The following is an 18,641-nucleotide window of genomic DNA, read 5'->3' as shown; positions in this document are numbered from 1 at the left end:
ACTTCTCACTGATTGTAAAATCACTCAAGGCAAAACACTAAAATGTTCACCATGAATTGAAAACACCAGACTTATGACTGTTCAAAAGATAGAGAATCAGGGAGACTAATATGAACCCAAAACATATGAAACACCAGTTGCAAGCCCTTTGGTCGCTCAAATTCAGTCGTTAGTTAACCAGTCAACTGTGTGAAACATGAGAGAAAAATTCTTTAAAAGGAAACCCACTATAAAAAAGGCTAACACATCTGTAATTGTTAAAGAAGTTTATCTACATACAAATTTCGAAGACTAGCGACCTAAAACTTAGACAGTTATACATTACTAATTTATTCTTTCCTAACAGTTACATACGTAAGATACAGGTGAGAAAAAGCCACTGCAACATTAACAATTCAACCCATGGCCCTTTTTAATAAGTGGGTGGCCTATTTTTTATTTTACCTCCTGCTTAAATAAGAACCCTAGTTGTCCATGACATGTCTCCTGACACTTTAAGGTCTGTTATTACAACATTTCATAACGTTTTCACTTTCTTACTATAACGCTAACATTCCTATTGCTCTTTTCACAGACTTTGTGACGCCCTTTATGGTACTGTTTGGTTCTTAGATATTTAGTCTGCCTATTTTACTCTTTGTGCTTTTGGTTGACAACTCAACTCTAATTATTTTCCTCTGTTTTCATCACTAAGTCCTTTCTGCTTGTCCATATTTTACCTCAAATTACTCTGCCTCTATCACCTCTGATCTTGTGAACACATCTGAATGAGAGGATCTTGCAATCTTTTTGTGTTCTGTTAACATCTCATCCAATTTATTTTTCTTCTGTGAAAATACAAATGTCTTCACAACTTAAAAAAGTTTTGGTGTTCAGATCACATACTTCATATTTATAAGGAAAATATGTTTATTTAGTTGTTATAAGCAATTCTCATTCTATCAAGTGGCCTCTTAACACAAGACAAGCCACCTTTCCTTACGTTAACCCTTAATGGACGGCCATTTTCATACGAGGATCTATAACAGGTTTTGAGCGATGGACGGGCTAACTCGTATGAGTATTGACTAAGAAAATTTTTTATCCTTGTACTGTATGGGTCTATAACTAATTCTTTCCCTATACAACTAAACTTTGGAATTCCCTGCCTAATTCCACTGTCCATGGCAATTCTAATGTTTTTTATATCTGGATAAGGGAACTAGTCTGGCACCTGCTTTAAAAGTTATTTTTAACCTTAAGTGATCGCTGGACGAGAATTCCCCAGACAATGCCAGCTACTTACTGTGAGCGAACACTTCCAGTGAACAGCTATAGCTATGCCTTCAGATATCTAACCAGTTAGGTTTTAGTGCTACTATTTGACAGCAGTTTTATTCCCAAATTGTTAGTAACAGGAACACCGATAAGTGTGTTGCACTTTTATATACGAAAGTTTACATTTTAAAAGATGAAGTTAAGTATACAAGTTTATGGACATATACAACGAACGTATACGAGGCATTAACTTACCTGGGTCATTTTATCACTCTTGCCTTCCCACGAAAGGCGTTCGTCATATAAGGGCTCTTTATTCGTTCCTACATAAATAGGCTCCCAGCTATGGTAGGGAGGGTTTCTTTTCCCGATGTGAAAAACTGACAGTCCAGGCTTTACCAGAGCATTAATCCAGTCCTGAGAATAGTGTGTTATTATAATTCTTTCTGATATCTGAGCTGTATCTTGGAACTAACCTACTGTATGGTTAACTTTTTTCAGATCAAATTACTAATTCCAAATTGTAATGTACAGCAGTAATAAAAGCACCAGTACAGTAAAGCTTACCTTGGACATAGGTATATTATGACACCTCGGGCAGACATTTTTATGGAAAGGAATGGCATCCCCTTTCTTGAGCATTTTTTGCAATTCAACCTTTGTCTCTGGCGCCGAGATGTTTTCCTTGACTTCAAAAATGGAAAAGACGTAAACACGAGGGCTGGTTGTGTTCGAGGCATCTGGACGCTTCAGCATCTTGAAGAATTCTGTGAATAAATTCATACTACACAGAAGTTAGAAAACTGACAGCAGAGAAATTCCTTAGATAATCTTTTTTAATACAGTACCTTGAAAATCCTCATCTCCAAATATGTAAAATGTAATAGACAAGATGAAAGAATTGTGATAATTTACTTGCCATATAATCAAACTCCTCAGCAACACTTGTGCAATTTTAGTACAATAATGTTGCAAATTTTCATTAAAAATAGTATATTTAGTATCAGTACTCTGTAAACAAAATTGCAAAATGTCAAGATGATTAGCCATCATTCGCCTTCTTTCAGTAGTCCTAACAATGCAGTTTTTGGTTGCATTTTAGTACTGCTTAGTTTCTGGTGGCCTAAAAATGATTATTTTCAAAGAGGTAAAACATGGAATGATGGAATAATGAGTTTCCTATACTATGGAAGAGGTACCCCTGGATCACAGGACATTTTTCAACACTCTTAAAAAACATTTCACAGGGGATGACCATACGTACAAGCGGTATGTGCATCCGTTTGGAATTGGAGTTTCTGGAGCTTGTCACCGAACTATCTTAAACATATGAAAGAATAAATTATACTGGCCAAGTAAACTGCCTTGTTACTGACCACACAAACTTCAAAAATATTCACGAGTGCGTTTTTCCAAAAGAAACTTGAAAATATCTGACCTGGAATAAAATTAGCGGACGGATACAATTCAACATCCGACGGAAAGACAAAGTAAGTTTGGGCAGCCATACGCGCTGTATTTCTGGCAACGTTGACAGGATATAAAAGTTTCTTTTCTTGTCTGTAGGTTGTAACATTAGTCCACTTTGGGGGCTCTTGGCCACAGTCTGTCTTTTTCCTGAGAATTTCTTCAGTGGTTGGCATCTGAAATTTTGAGAAAACTAATGAAAAGTCAATAAAATCAATATTATAAAAACAGCTAGCTGTAATCTGTCAATGAGTACGACCTCACATATCAATCAGCATTGGATCCCAAGTGCTTGGGGTAGTGGTTTTTGTTTGACTTACTACTTTTGGTGTGTGTGAGACATCAAAGAAAAGATGAAAAGTAACATATTTCTTTATTCCTTCGGCCCAGCAGTCGCGAAGATATAAAATAGTCTGTACAGAAGCATTGAAGTCAGATCCTGGCGTATATACTGCCACACTTACTGGACCCTGAAAAATAGACCAAGGAATGATAAGTGGCTGAAGATGCTATGTAGTAGCAGTATCCTAAATGTACATTCAAGATACTCCTTTTAAAAAACGAGAAAGTAGATATTCCTTACAAGAATTATGTTTAAAACGAAGCTTAAACTGCCATAATTTACGAAATACGATTACTGAAATGTGGCTTTGTAATATAAGAACAAATATATATCTACTGTATGCTTCATTATGATTTTCTCTAATTAGGCTTTAAACCCTTGCATATACACAAAGAGTGCAGATAAATTCCGGCCCGTTTTTAAAAAATGATGGTCTTACTGGCATTTTCGAAGGTTTAATGAACGGTTTTCGAATAGTTTCAAGACAATCCACTTTTAGAGGAGCCTCTGATATACAAGGCGCAATACTCAACAAGACTTTTCCTGTTGCATATCCATACAAACAAAAGGATCAGCATCAATATCCGTCCTTCACAGATTGCCTGTCTTCATAAAACTGAAAGGATCGTTATGATCGTACGTCCTCCAAGGTTAATGACAAACCAATAGCTCCTTTGAGTCCAGCACTAACTGACTAAACCCCTAAGACCACAATGGGACTCTCCAATATATGTCATTAGTTGCCTCGCCTTACTTTCTCGGTTACTTTACCGTATTTCCTCGTGTTTTGCCGGTCAGATATAAAGTTACTGCAGGGATTAAATGTTACTTTTAACGAGGGCCTTTCCTAAAAGTCTTTCAAAAGGGATATAAAGAATGATTAGCTTTTATTTTGGACTGAGTTACAATTGCCCCTATCAGTGGATGGCTCCCGAACAAAGAAACAACAATGATCTTTGCCACATTCACACTCAAACTGCTGATTCAAGGATGAAAAATCATTTCAGAGAACTTCAACACCGCTAGCTTCTACCGTACATAAATCTACAAAGAAGGCTCGCTAGTAGTGTGTCATACCTCCTAAACACACTGCGCCATTCCTCTCTGTCTCGTACATACTCTCACTTCTTGGATATTGAGGCCCCTTTTTTCCAAAACTTCCGTAGCTCTGTCCTCTCCACATCATCCCAACAATTCTAAATTCTATATAGTTTTCAATAACTTATCATCCTCCTTTATTTCTACATGACCTAACCATCTCAGAACATTCTGATCTATCTGTTCGCCTATGTTAACCCTTGTTCCTCTCTCTACATATGTCCATCTATCTCGCCCTTTCGATTCTTCTTATACCACGAAACACTACGTAAGCCATTCATCTCAAGAGCTTCTACGTTATTTCATTTGCAGTGAACATCCAGACTTTATTGCCTTCCTTACATCCACTTGCCAGAGGCAATTATTCTCAAAATTATCCTAACCCCTTCCCTCATTCAGGTCCCATCTTCTGCCTTCCACATTCAACAAATCCTCAGGACTGCATTAAATTTACACTGCATTTCTTCATTTGCATTTCTGTCCTAGGATCCGTTTGCCCATGAACCTTTCTGCCTGCATTTGCCTCCTCGCATGCTGCCTGACATCCTTGTTCAAGCAGGGTTGGTTCGATAATGGAAGGACTTAATATATAATATTTGATTGCTGTTTAGCGTACGACTTACTTGCCACCGTGAAGTTAACAGTTCTAGATTATCCAAAAATGTATAATCTCCATGAGTAGTGTATGTGATGGATTCATCACAACGGAAGGAGAGAGCTGCAGGAATGTAATTTTCCAGTATCCAGTAGTCGCCACGTTGCTGATAAAAAGGACGGAGGGGTTTTGTGGTACAGTCTCGCAGATCTGGGTAAATCTTCCGTTCTTGTGAGTCCAGAGGAGGATCAGGAGGTTCTGTAGCTATGGGCTCTGCAACCAAGTGCTCTGTGACACCGATGCTCTCTTGCACTTCTCGCGGAGGCTCGTCTGGTTCAGCCCCAGCCACCTCCTCGTTCATTTGCCCAAGAGTTCGCCTTCCCCCAAGAGACACGTCTTTTCCTATACTGGCATCAACTCCTAACGGCTTAGGAAGTGGAGGCATGGGGATCTCCATTGACAGTGATGGTTGGCTGGACGACGGAACACCCTTAACTACTTGAGCAGAGTGAACCTGGGAATGGCGGACGACTTCGTGAGTTGGGGAGTAGGAGAGCCAGTTCAGGCACAGGTACAGTACTAAGACGGCATTCAAAATCAGCGAGCCTCGGACCAGTAAAATGCGAGCTGAAGCCATCATAAAGCGACACCCTGGAAAGATGGAAAAATAAATATTTACATTATCTATGGATTATTTATCTTAATTATCTATATATCTATCATTATATATATATTTGTGTGTGTGTGTGTGTGTGTGTGCACACAGTAAGTTCCTTCCAAGTGAAGGTTGTTTCCACAGAAAAGACAACATAAATCACAACACTGTTGCTTCTTATAACTACACCCAGGGTTCATCAGCAGCACCTTGAAACATCCAAATACTGTGTCATTTACCTGTACCTTGCATGCACTCTCCTATTCCTGGATATTGAGGGGCCTTCCATTCAAATACCTCTGCCAATCCATCTATCCTACGCTTTACAGGACGTCCTCTCCCACGTTTCCCAATTAGACCCTCATTTTCACAAACTATCGTCCACTGTTTTCTCTACTTGGTTAAATATTTTCTAAACACAGCTGCAACCCCTTTCATTCCTTTTGCTGTACCTCCATTCATATTCTCTTTCTTCCATCTTACTTTCTACCCTCTCCTAACAATTGTTTCAAACCTTTCTAATCCCAATTTCCCTTTCACCGCTGAATTACCTCATAGGTCCGGCGCTTGGCCTTTGGCCAAACTCTGTATTCTATTCCATTCCACAGTCCATCTTTTCCTTTCATTCGCACTTAGAATCCACACTTCAGATCCATAAAGGAGAGCCGGTTTACATCCCAACTTCCACTTCAAGGGAAGGTCCATCGCTCTTACGTAAACGTCAGTTCAAACATTGTAGGTAAATATGTGTGATGAAACAAGAATCCAATGAATCAAAGGTGATTTGGTTAGATCTTATAACTTTACATTGGAACGAACCATGCAGAGATTGATGGACGACCGATATAATTTACAAAAACTGCTCTGTGATACATACGCGGACTGGTGACTTCAAAACTGCACTCTTGTACCGTGGCAATTTGAAATAAATAACCGCCACTGTGTTCTTGACACGTATGCTAAATTGCGACATCAAAAGTGATCTTCACGATGGTTGATCGACATGCTAAAGTCTCTCCCCTGCTAACTGCCATCCATTTGCACGAAAGAAACTACAAAAAATCAACTCAATAATGTAGATTGGGTCATGTTCGATATTCCGCGTTTATCTGTGCCGTAATCATACACTCTCTCTCTCTCTCTTAGCAAGTTAAAATTCAAACTAACAAACACATTAAAATTTACATTTGATTGGAATCTTATGTTATTTCCTTGATAACTGTGAGTGTATACATGCATCAATGCGTTTATTCTTGTGAATACATGAAAGGAATACATGGACCGTGGTAGTACGGATGGCAAAGTATCCATAAAGATTCATGAACAATGCTGGGTTTTACTCTAGGCTTGAATGGTTAGGGTTCAGATTAAAAAAAAAAAACCTGTTAGTGCTGTCAGTGCACCTCATGCGGTGCACTGTAGGTTTTACTTGAGGTTCTTCACAGCGTCCCTTCGGCCCCTAGCTGCAGCCCCTTTCATTCCTTTTACTGTACCTCCATTCATATTCTCTTTCTTCCATCTTACTTTCTACCCTCTCCTAACAACTGTTTCACTGTGCAACTGTGAGGTGTTCCTCCTGTTACGCCTTTCAAACCTTCTTAAAAGTCAATTTCTCTTTCACTGTCCTGAATTTTGTACGTTGCGTCATACCCTACCCTAACTTTGATCATTTTTGCCCATTTAGTTTTCTGAGAAGAAAACTATTGTGCCGGCTTTGTCTGTCCGTCCGCACTTTTCCCGTCCGCCCTCAGATCTTAAAAACTACTGAAGCTAGAGGGCTGCAAATTAGTATGTTAATTATCCATCCTCCAATCATCAAACATACCAAATTGCAGCCCTGTAGCCTCAGTAGTTTTTGCTTTATTTAAGGTTAAAAGTTACCCATAATGGTGCGTCTGGCAACGATATAGGCCAGGCCACCACCGGGTCGTGGTTAAAGTTCCATGGGCCGCGGCTCATACAACATTACACCGAGACCACTGAAAGATAGATGTATTTTCGGTGGCCTTGATTATACGATGCACAGAAAACTCGATTGCGGCGAAGAAACTTCGGCGAAGTCTTCAAGTGTTATCTTTGTTATCACCTTGATGTGGATGGTTTTATGACTGACAATTATATATTGCTGCATTGCCTTTGTGGATCACATAGCTGGCTTCGAGTTCCCCAGCACTTCTGACAGAGCTTATATATGATCTGCAATTCAGGTTTTCCAGTTAAATAGTAAATATCTCCGTTAACCTACTCTTTTTTGTGTATTTCATTTTTTAATCTTATTTTTATTCATTGAGATTTATTGCCATTTTCCGTGTCCTGAGCCTTTACTGACTTATTCTCTGTTCCCGGCCTGTCTATATTTGTTCCTTTGACAGCTAACTCACTCCTTTCGTCTTTTAGTTGTAGAGATTTTGGCCCAGAACCCACCTCCAACCTCATAGTACAAGATGAACTCTAGTGGATAGTTTCAAACGGCCAGTCATTGTTTCAGATCCTTGAAGGCTCCGTTAAGTTTTGTTCGTCAAGATGATTTTTTTTACTGCTTTCACTATCGGTGATTTTTCGTGCTTGCTTGCTAATCTTTTTCCTTCTCCCTCCGTCGATAAGTTCGTGGAATCTTTTTTTTTGTTTTTTGGTATTGTTCGTCGCCAACGCTCCTCACAATTTTAATTCCTCTACTTGCCACATTTCCTTTCTCTTTCTCTTGATCAGTGTGCTTTCATCAGTTTAGATTCCTCATCTGGTACCCATGCATCTCTGTTGTTTTAGTTATTTTTCCCAATATTACACTTCCACGCTTCGTCGTGATGCTGTTGCACTTTATATCTAGTAAGAGTAAACTTTTGTTCCGGTTTTGTAATTGTTTACTGGACAGTGTTGTCATCCTCCAGAGGATTTCTCCGAGAAGGCTCTATCTGCACTGGACACATGGGAAATGAAACATACCAGCAATCGGATGAAACCTCCAACACTGCCCGTTGCCCAAAGTTGTCCCCCCCAAACCTCAGAGGAAAAACTGAAAAAAGGACTAAATTTTGGTCAACCTTCAAGATGACTGTACATGACAGAAGCCATGTTCCCGATGTTATAAAATTTATGGAACTGCTCAGGTATCCCAGGAACAAAGCGTAAGTAATGATCAATGGCAAGGGCATTACCAAGTATTACGAAACAGCGTAGCAGTAGAGTTATTGAAGGAACAGTAAGTCGCTGATGGCAGGTTGCAAGCCCCCAGCAGGGCCAATTTCTGAGCTTAAGTCATCCCTGCCATCATTTCTACTTCAGTGGCAATGACTGGCCACTCAGTATAATACAATTAACAAGCACTTTTAGTGTTCTGTAAAAGAAAGCTATTGTGCTGGTTTTGACTGTCCGTCCGCACTTTTTCTGTCCGCCCTCAGATCTTAAAAACTACTGGGGCTAGAGGGCTGCAAATTGGTATGTTGTTCGTCCACCCTCCAATCATCAAACATACCAAATTGCAGGCCTCTAACCTCAGTAGTTTTTAAAATTTTATTTAAGGTTAAAGTTAGCCATAATGGTGCGTCTGGCAACGATATACGACAGGCCACTACCAGGCTGTGGTTAAAGTTTCATGGGCCGCGGCTCATACAGCATTATACTGAGACCACCGAAAGATTGATCCATTTTCGGTGGCCTTGATTATACGATGTACAGAGAACTCGACTGTGCTGAAGAAACTTTAGCGAATTTCTCACTTGTTTTAACCCTTTGGGTGCTTGTCACCAGAAAAGATTAACTTAGCATTTCCCTAGCACAGCTGCACAAGATGACCCATCAGGGCCCCCTCAGCCACTATACTCGCTTTTGGCGTCTCAAGGCTATGAACCAGATTTGCTCCATGTCCACAAAAAAAACATACACACACACAGGGATTATTGGTGAAAGGATGCCAACTTGCGGATATTAGATTTGTGTATTAAACAAAAAAGATCTTGGTATTTGACCTGAGAACATTGGATGTCTCGTGGACACATGCACATGTCAAAATTAATAAAAACACAAATATACAGGTATTGTAAAAATATGCAAATGAGGAATAGGTGTGATATGAATAAAATTGGAGATAGCAATATGCAAAAGGAACAGTTGCTTGCGGATTACTTTAGTTCCATATACTTATATTCGGGGGAACAAATCCTTCAGTCACATAAAGAATGAGTAAAGAAACGGATGTCAGATACAGCAACAGTGGGTTTTCTCTATGATGTTGTCCTTTATCCATACTACTTCAAGTCTGGTGTTTGGTAAAGGGTTAATTAAACTTTTAAAGAACAAGCTCAATTAAACTTGGGGAAGAACATGCTGAAATATCCCCAGATTGGATCCCAGAAAGTCAAAATGTGTTCCATTTAACTCTTCCAGACCTCACCTTTAGGTTTCAAGGCATTTTCTATTAAGTTCTCAAAGTGTTTCATATTAAATTTTAAACACAAATTTAAGAAACAATAGCACATGTTATTATATTCTGAATATTTATTTAACCACATGTTTAAACTTTCACTTTTGTTGTCATACATGTTCTTTGTACCCAAAACACCAAACACCCTGAAATGGTTAAGCTGGTAATCCCTTGACCAACCAGTACCCAGACCTCAAGGTCACTCTCCCCACACGATGATATAAAAGGTCGAAAGGCCGCATTGTAGGTCAGTAGTCACTCGATAATGCCATAAAGACGAAACAGCTGTCGCGACAAAAATCAATTAATGGGAGAAGGAAATCTGCGTATTTTTCACCAGAAATTGACGAACGAGAATCAGAAAAAACTCAGACGGTATGACGATACCTGCACGAAACTTATTGATGCCAATAAGGCAATTGCTTTTAACAAAAATTTTATATATATATATATATATATATATATATATATATATATATATATATATATATATATATATATATATATATATATATATATATATATATATATATATATGTGTGTGTGTGTGTGTGTGTGTGTATACATATGTATGCGTGATACATACATATATATATATATATAAAATACTGTATATATATACATATGTATATATATGTATGTATGCATCACACATACATATGTATATATTGTCACGAAGTTTACCTACGAGACGTTTGTTTGGCGGTCTCTGATTGGCTGTTACCGGGAGGCAGACGACTTGCTCACTGTCTCATTTTTACGTAGGTAGCTCAGAAAACTAGCAATATGTTTATATATTTCTTCATTTATCTCACGTTTTGCACAAGATAGGAAAGTTTTGGTCATACCATAGGGTTCGGTATTAATTGTACAACGAAATATGATTTCCTGAAATCAATAAGATAAAACACAAAGGAGTTACAACGAGTAAAAGTGAAGAGTTTTTAAAAAGTTTTTAAAAGTCTGTCCAACGTATGCGGGTAAGTGAGAGAGGAGAAGTTTTATTTTTTTAAGTCTTATCATTGATATTGTGTTTAGGAAGAATAGGAAAAGGCAAGTGATACCTGAGTTATTCAGTAGTGTAGTATACTTTGAGGGTTCCATTTTTTTTTTTTTGCACAAAAGTATTTGTCCTAAATATTTTGTTAGAAATATGGGAAAATATGCTATCTCACTGTCTTTTACATAAGTTTTCCACCTTGAAGGGTGATGCTTGTTGTTTATAAGCATATTTATCGCACAGGTTATGCGGCATTGACAAGGGAGTAAGGGTACGGAGTTACCACTACATTCTTAATTTGTTTCGTGTGTGCAATCTGGATTTTGCCCCTATCCCGCAGGGCCTTGGCTTTATTATTGTGGATATGGGAAAAATTACGTGTGTGTGTATTATATATATATATATATATAATTATAGATTATATATTTTATATATGTTTATATATACTGTATATATATATTAAAATTTTGCTCACAAGATTTACAAAAATACTGTACACCACGAAACTACCAGGCAATTCGAAGTTCTCAGCACACAGTAAAGAAATGCACGTCGTGAAAGCGTAACGAGCATAAACACCACAGGTAAAGTAACAGTATAAACAAGGCATTGAAAGCCACGCAGAAACCTAGCAGACACTACCACTCCTGTCGTACCTTACAAGTGTCATCGTAAAACACTGAGAGCTGGTGAAACACTTGGCAAAAGCCGACCGCCTGTAAAACACACACACAAAACGCCTAGCAAAATCATCTAAGTTCCGACAACGAAGCCAGAGGCGACTGGGAACGGCATTCAGAGTCGTGTTCCTCGTTTCCAATAAAGCGTAAAATATCAAAAAACCCCAAAAAACAAGCAAAAACTAAAGAAAAAATAAAACTTACCCGTACGAGTATACATCTTTCTTTCTCTCTTCTATTTTTCTCTTCAACTAACATTCGCAGAGCATGCACTTGCTAAAACACTACTTGCTGAAAGACACAAGAAATTATATATATATATATATATATATATATATATATATATATATATATATATATATATATATATATATATATATATATATATATATATATATATATATATATACATATACTAGTGGCATTGTTTGCAGAGTATCTTTTTACTTAGACTTTGAATCTGTGTGTGTAACTTTTTCCCTTGAGGTAATCTTCTCGGGATTAAAGGAATAATTCAGGTTTGATTCCAATTGCTTTTTATAGTCGACGGACCGTTTTCTCAGAACTAAACAACAGATTGATAAATTGACATAAACAGTTCTAATAAAACAGTTTCATGTCAATTTGTAATTTAATCCTTTAATTTAGCGGTCTGCCCACTATACGCAGTAAATGGAAGCAAACGTGAATAATATTCTTTACTCCTGGGAAGTTTATCTGAATAGCAAGAAGTATATACAGACATATTTAAAAGTCTAAATAAAATGATATTCTCTGCAAATAATGCCGTTGGCCATTTCAAAAGAAATTGCACAGTAAAGAAAATATGCCCAAACACCATATATACAGTATACATATACAGTACATATATATACGTATATATATATATACATATATACATATATATATAAAAGCATTAAGCTACAAATGCTCGTTAATATCCAATTCGCTCTACCTCGGAAATAATATATTTTCCTGTATGTTACCGAAAGGGGAATTTTTTAAATATATTTTCCTGTATGTTACCGAAAGGGGAATTTTTTTAGTTGATGACAATAAGTTCGTTCTCTCGTGGGCTGGAACCACGTTAGACAAGAACTCGTGACTACAGTGACGACGCGCATTAAAACCACATGGCCACGCCCAAGCGACGACAAACTTATTTTATCAACTAAAAATATTCCCCTTCCGGTAACATATAGGAAAATATATTATTTCCGAGAAAGAGCGAATTGGATATTAAAGGACATTTGTAGCTTAATGCTTGTATATGAATCACGGTGACGTGTTAAATTCATATACATATATAAATCAGTTCACTGTAGGCCTACCTTGGGAATCACGTACAACCAAGGGGAATTATTGTTACTGAACGCTACATCCCTGGCAGGTTCAAAACGTTGCTTGGTTTAGAACCGATCGACAGTGACTTTGATCTCTCGGTTATTTTAAGAAAATATAAACTGATACAGACACTGCTGTGCATATGCCTGTCGAGTTCGTTGCTTTTAACCCAAGCAACGGTTCGAATCCTGCCAGGGACGAAGTAATTGCCAATAAGAATTCCCCTTGGGTGGAAGTTATTCTCGGGGCTAGTGAACTGAACAGTAAATGCTATTTGTGGCTTAATATCTGTGAACATAAAGTCACGTGCATATAAGTGACAAATTCATTTCTATGTATATATTATTCCGGCTCATTCAGAATAAGTAGGTTTGAAATGCACTAACCTAATCGTTGCCTAAGTTTTAAGCTACGACATCCAGGTTACTTCATCTATATTATTCTAACTCATAACAAAACCATATTGCGTTGTGTATATTATCCAAGACATAAATGGTACCAACTTACTGTTAATTCAAATGGCGCATTCGATAATCTTAACCTGAACTGAGATTGGCAGGAGCACATCATTCTTTCCTTCGTAATCCTCGTCCAAAGGACACCGGGAAATTCTCCTTCCATTTAGATATGCATATCTCCTAGAGGAAATTTCCCCAAATGAACTTTAAGGTGAAAAGGAATATTTAAGTGGATTTGAAGGCACGGGTCCTCCCTATGAACACCTGCACTACAACACCAGAGCTGTAACGAGACTGACCTCGCTACTGTCGTTGACAGACACCAAACGTTCGACTAACAACCAAACCAACAAACAATCGATACTTGAGCACGATTACACGTATACTTACAATCAAATACATGGAACAGGCAAACACAATGCTTTTCACAACAAAACATAATATCCTTCTTCCACGCAATACGCATTTCCACTTTACTTAAATAAGGAAAACACAAAACTATACCACAACTTGGGGAAAAGTGCAATCTCTCTTGTCGAAGTTTTGACCATATGGAGTTTGATATATATATATATATATATATATATATATATATATATATATATATATATATATATATATATATATATATATATATATATCTCAAACCCACTGCCTTCTAAGCACCTTCCTTAAAACTGAATTCTTTGCAGATTTCTTTTGAGATGAATGGATCAAGTTATTACACGCCAGGACTAACAATCATGTCCTTAGCAAAACTTTCCTTGATGAAACTAGACTCAGTGATGTTTCTGTATTAGAATAATGATTGTATGTTTTCATTAACATGTACAAAATTTTCACTGTTCAGTTGTGCATTTCTTACACTTCTTTGTGGTGTTCTATTACCTTTCCCAGAGTTTTTCCGGTTTGACCAACATTAAAGTTATATTACGAGATTAACGTGGAATCTCGTTATACACATCCTTTAGTATTGTTTTGTTGTTCTTAAATCTTACAAGTTTCTTTGTCGTTGATATAAAACGTCTCTTTTTGCCGCTCTGAATGCACTGTCCAGTCGGATATTTCAATTTCTAGGCTATATTCCTAATATCTACTTCATCTTCAGCGTATTCAGGGATACATATACATAATTCTCTTAAGAACATGGATGTGGAAACTGATTTCAGCTTATTACACTAAAAGTATACCTTAGTTTTACCAGACCACTGAGCTGATTAAGAACGCAGGCAGGAATACTGGTGGGTCGTCTGTACACGTTGTGTTTAAACCCACTACTAGTTCTATATATTAGGCAATCCAAAGTGGGTAAGCAAACATCGTTTTCCATATCCATAATGAATTTTGTCGATGGCACATTCATTTAATTTAACATACCACATTGCGGGAATGATTTCGTCTAATATTTAGCTTTCGAAAAATCCCATCACAAATGACATAACACTGGGTATAAAGGGCTACCCGTAGCCATACCACAATTTCGAAAGTAGAATCTCCCGGTGAATTAAAATTTACATTCTTTAAAAAAAATCTGACTTAATCTATGAGCGCGTGCTTGGAAAATGGTACATCCAACTGTCTCTTCCCAAACATATCTGCTAAAACCATTAATAGGTGTCTTTGTGAATAAGAAAGTCACGCCAAAACTCGGTAGCCTGGACGCACGATCACTCCGTCCAATATTTAGTTTAATTATGAAGCCAATATTATTCTTTAAGTTGACGTATACTGTATGTATGTATGTATGTATGTATATATTATATATATATATATATATATATATATATATATATATATATATATATATATATATATATATATATATATATATATATATCCACAGATTAAGAGAGCATTAAACATCAATAAGATATGCTGCAGAGAGCTCGGGAATTTTTTTTTTTTTTTACATATAGGCCTACGGGGTACATACACTGTAGGGGATACTTGCCATACCATACATCGGAGTGGAAACAAGCGGTTCTTCAAAAGCAGCTGCCCTTACAAAAGGAAGACTCGAGACTCCGCGGTAATCAGTCAAACTAACAATGTGAATTTGGCAGGAAGACTTGAAGCAGCATTTCACCAATGAGTTAACCATAAGACCTATTCGCGTACAAGTGTTCCAGAGAATACTCCCACCCGACCCGACAGTTGGACTAAGACGCAACAACGGATCGACACCTGTCTACCACAAGACAAATGCTTTCAACATGCCACCGACATCGCCGTGCCACACCTGTATATGCCGTTTAAGTACACTTGTTTCTTACCAACTGTCCACATCACCAGTGATCAAGATGACAGGAGTTTGTTAAAGTTTATATAAGAAAACGTTGACGCATTCTAAAGCCACCCCCATGAAGGGAAAAAACATTAGTTGAAGTATATATGTACATACACAAACACACACACATACATATATATATATATACATATACATATGTGTATGTATATATATACTTCAAATATTTTTTCCCTTCATGGGGGTGGCTTTAGAATGCGTCAACGTTTTGGCAACAATATTTTTTTTCTCGGGGTGGTCCAACTAAGGAGCCGAGGGTTGGTATTTTGTGGCCTGAGAGCTCTCAAATTAATGCATAAGGTGATATGATTAACAGATAGATTGCAAGCATTAATTGTTCCTCGTTGGACGAGCCGGTAGAGTTCTTGGCCAGCACTCTGCTAGGCCTGAGTTCGAGTCTCCGCCGGCCAATGAAGAATTAGAGGAATTTATTTCTGGTGATAGAAATGAATTTCTCGGTATTATGCGGTTCGGATTCCACAGTAAGCTGTAGGTCCCGGTGCTAGGTAACAATTTGTTCTTAGCCACATAAAATAAGTGTAATCCTTCGGGTCAGCCCTAGGAGAGCTGTTAATCAGCTCAGTGGTCTGGTTAAACTAAGGTGTACTTAACTTTCCAAGCATTAATTTCTCTCTCTCTCTCTCTCTTTATATATATATATATATATATATATATATATATATATATATATATATATATATTATATAACCACCCCTGTGAAAGGAAAATCCAGTTAGCGAAGTAGTCTACATACGCACAGTTCCGGATAGTTCCACCGGGTCCAGTTTCCCGAACAAGAGGGCGGTTTGCAGTATGATTGGTGTTGTTAGCCCTGATGAGAAAGGTAATGGAGGTGGGGTGGCCTTCATACAGATGGTGGCTGAGTGGTGGTGGATGTATAGAGGTGTAATTATATTTGTAAATACTTTGGTTCAGTTATTTTCCTCAGTCCTATGTCTGTTTGGTTTGAATTCGTTTCACCAGTGTTTCGTCACAGCGGCATCATTTAACGACCTTTTAGAACGTTTAGTGTATTGTACATCAAAAAATTAAATAAACTTTCCTTACAGGGGAAAGATCTTATAGATAATATAGACTATAGACGATGACCTAAAATGGTTTCCTCTGAGAAATTCCGCCACACTTATCTGCGCAAAAACATGTGCAAACTAAGCCTATTGGTAAGACTTCTGGAGTACGCTACAAGTATTCCCGCCGGTAACGAGGTCGGAACAAGGTTGTTTTAGTTTCATGGTTATTTAAACTGCTATTAGTGCAGCAGATGGTTAATATTTTTCTAAATGACTTCAGTGAAATTCCCATGGTCAATATCTTATCTTTCAGGAAGAAATCCTAAGATAATGGTAGGTCCCGGGTCCAGCCGAGTTTCAGGAGGCCTTGAGGAAGCATCAACTCTAGATTCTACAGTTTTAAGATCCTACAGTATTCTCCATCTTGATATCAGAAATGTGCTTCGAGCTAAATCATGTAGTTAAAAAAAAATAGCTTTAAGTGATGCATCATAATTATGCAGAGGCATTACGTGACGATATATGACATACCGCTAAAATGTTGTATAAAATTTAATTTGTGAGTGTATGTGTATATATATGTATATATATATATATATACATATATATTATATATATATATATATATATATATATATATATATATATATATATATATATATATATATATATATATATATGTGTGTGTGTGTGTGTGTGTGTGTATATAACTGAATCACGAAAATATGAAACGTGATGAATATATAAAGACAATGCAATCCACATCACAAAAGCTCGTAAGTCGAATAGTATTGTAATTTTAGATAAAGCTGACTACATATCACGTATGCAAGCCCTACTGGATGATGATACGACTTACAAAAAACTAACAAAAAATCCCCTTGATCAAGTCATAAAAAATTTCAACAGCAGTGAAAAAAATCCTTCAAGATAAAAAAGAACTAATTAGTCATTTGTCAGTGAAATTTTCCTCGTTACCTAACTTGCACGGATTAGCAAAAACGCCCAAAAGAAAATAATCATATCCGGCCTATTATCAGTACTGTTGGCTTAACATCATATAAACTTTCGAAATATATTACCAAGCTCTTGTCCCCATTACTTGGAACTATCTCCGATTCTCACGTATATAATTGTCTAGATTTAGTTGATAAATTAAACAAAATCACTTTTTGCCCCACTGATAGATTCGTTAATTTTGATGTTTGTTCTCTTTTTACTCTAGTCCCTACAGATTCTATTTTAGAGTATCTTAGTAATGAACTAATCCACCATGCATTACCTCTACCTGTAAGTCATATTATTTCACTCACTAAGTTGTGCATTTGTGAGTGTGAGTTTATATTCAATGGTGAATTTCACCAACAAATATTTGGTATGGCAATGGGCAACCCTTCATCCCCACTCCTCTCAAACTTGTATTTGGAATTCTTTGAAAAACGATATTTACGTAATATCATTTGTACTCCTTTAAAGTGGTACAGATATGTTGACGATATTTTAGCTGTTTTGCCTGCTGGTATCGATGTAAATGATTTACTCTCTAATTTGAATAACCAGGTGCCATCCATTAAGTTTAATTTAGAATTCAGTATTTACAGGGAACCAACCAACATCTTAACTTATGTCCATTTTTATTCAGGCCATCACCTTAATATCTAACTATCAATTTTTTCTTCTATGTTTTTACGAGCTTTGCACATTGTCAGTCCCCAGTATTTGGATCAAGAAATTGAATACAAACGAAAAATAGGGACAGATTTACGTTATCCTTCACATATACTAGATATTTGTTATAATAAAGCCCACAAAAAGTTTTATAGTGAAAGTAACATGGAGAAAGAAACTCCTAAGAACATTCTTAGCTTGCCCTATTTTAGTGATTTTGAAAACATAAAATCGTTGATAAAATCTTTTAATGTCAACCTCGTTTTTTCCTATAACACACTAAAAGGAATGTCAATAAAAATAGCCCTCAAGAAAACAAC

At 37.0% G+C, this 18,641-nt stretch overlaps 2 protein-coding genes across 10 annotated transcripts in view; one reads left to right on the top strand and one right to left on the bottom strand.

The window, feature by feature from the left end:
• Window positions 1-17,118, top strand: part of LOC136825651 (glyoxylate/hydroxypyruvate reductase A-like) — a 61,745-nt gene extending 44,627 nt beyond the window's left edge. Inside the window, exon 10 of the mRNA XM_067082303.1 lies at window positions 16,967-17,118. The gene's annotated coding sequence lies outside the window, so the exon portion shown is untranslated. The remainder of the gene's footprint in view (window positions 1-16,966) is intronic.
• The window catches only part of LOC136825650 (beta-1,4-glucuronyltransferase 1-like), a 73,538-nt gene that overhangs the window by 3,069 nt on the left and 51,828 nt on the right, over window positions 1-18,641 (bottom strand). For 5 of the 9 annotated variants that reach the window (XM_067082297.1, XM_067082298.1, XM_067082295.1 and 2 more), the window contains exons 2-6: window positions 4,789-5,411; window positions 3,045-3,194; window positions 2,696-2,900; window positions 1,825-2,024; window positions 1,513-1,674 (exon numbers count right to left, since the gene is read on the bottom strand). In XM_067082297.1, the coding sequence (XP_066938398.1) occupies window positions 1,513-1,674; window positions 1,825-2,024; window positions 2,696-2,900; window positions 3,045-3,194; window positions 4,789-5,400 (1,329 nt within the window). In that variant the 5' untranslated portion in view covers window positions 5,401-5,411. Of the gene's footprint in view, window positions 1-1,512; window positions 1,675-1,824; window positions 2,025-2,695; window positions 2,901-3,044; window positions 3,195-4,788; window positions 5,412-11,719; window positions 11,807-18,641 lie in introns of all 9 variants that reach the window. The other 4 variants (XM_067082290.1, XM_067082292.1, XM_067082294.1 and 1 more) reach the window with 1 other exon arrangement.

The sequence above is a fragment of the Macrobrachium rosenbergii genome, chromosome 39 (assembly GCF_040412425.1).
Source record: "Macrobrachium rosenbergii isolate ZJJX-2024 chromosome 39, ASM4041242v1, whole genome shotgun sequence".
Lineage (NCBI taxonomy): Eukaryota > Metazoa > Arthropoda > Malacostraca > Decapoda > Palaemonidae > Macrobrachium > Macrobrachium rosenbergii.
This window is presented reverse-complemented; position numbering and strand designations above follow the sequence as displayed.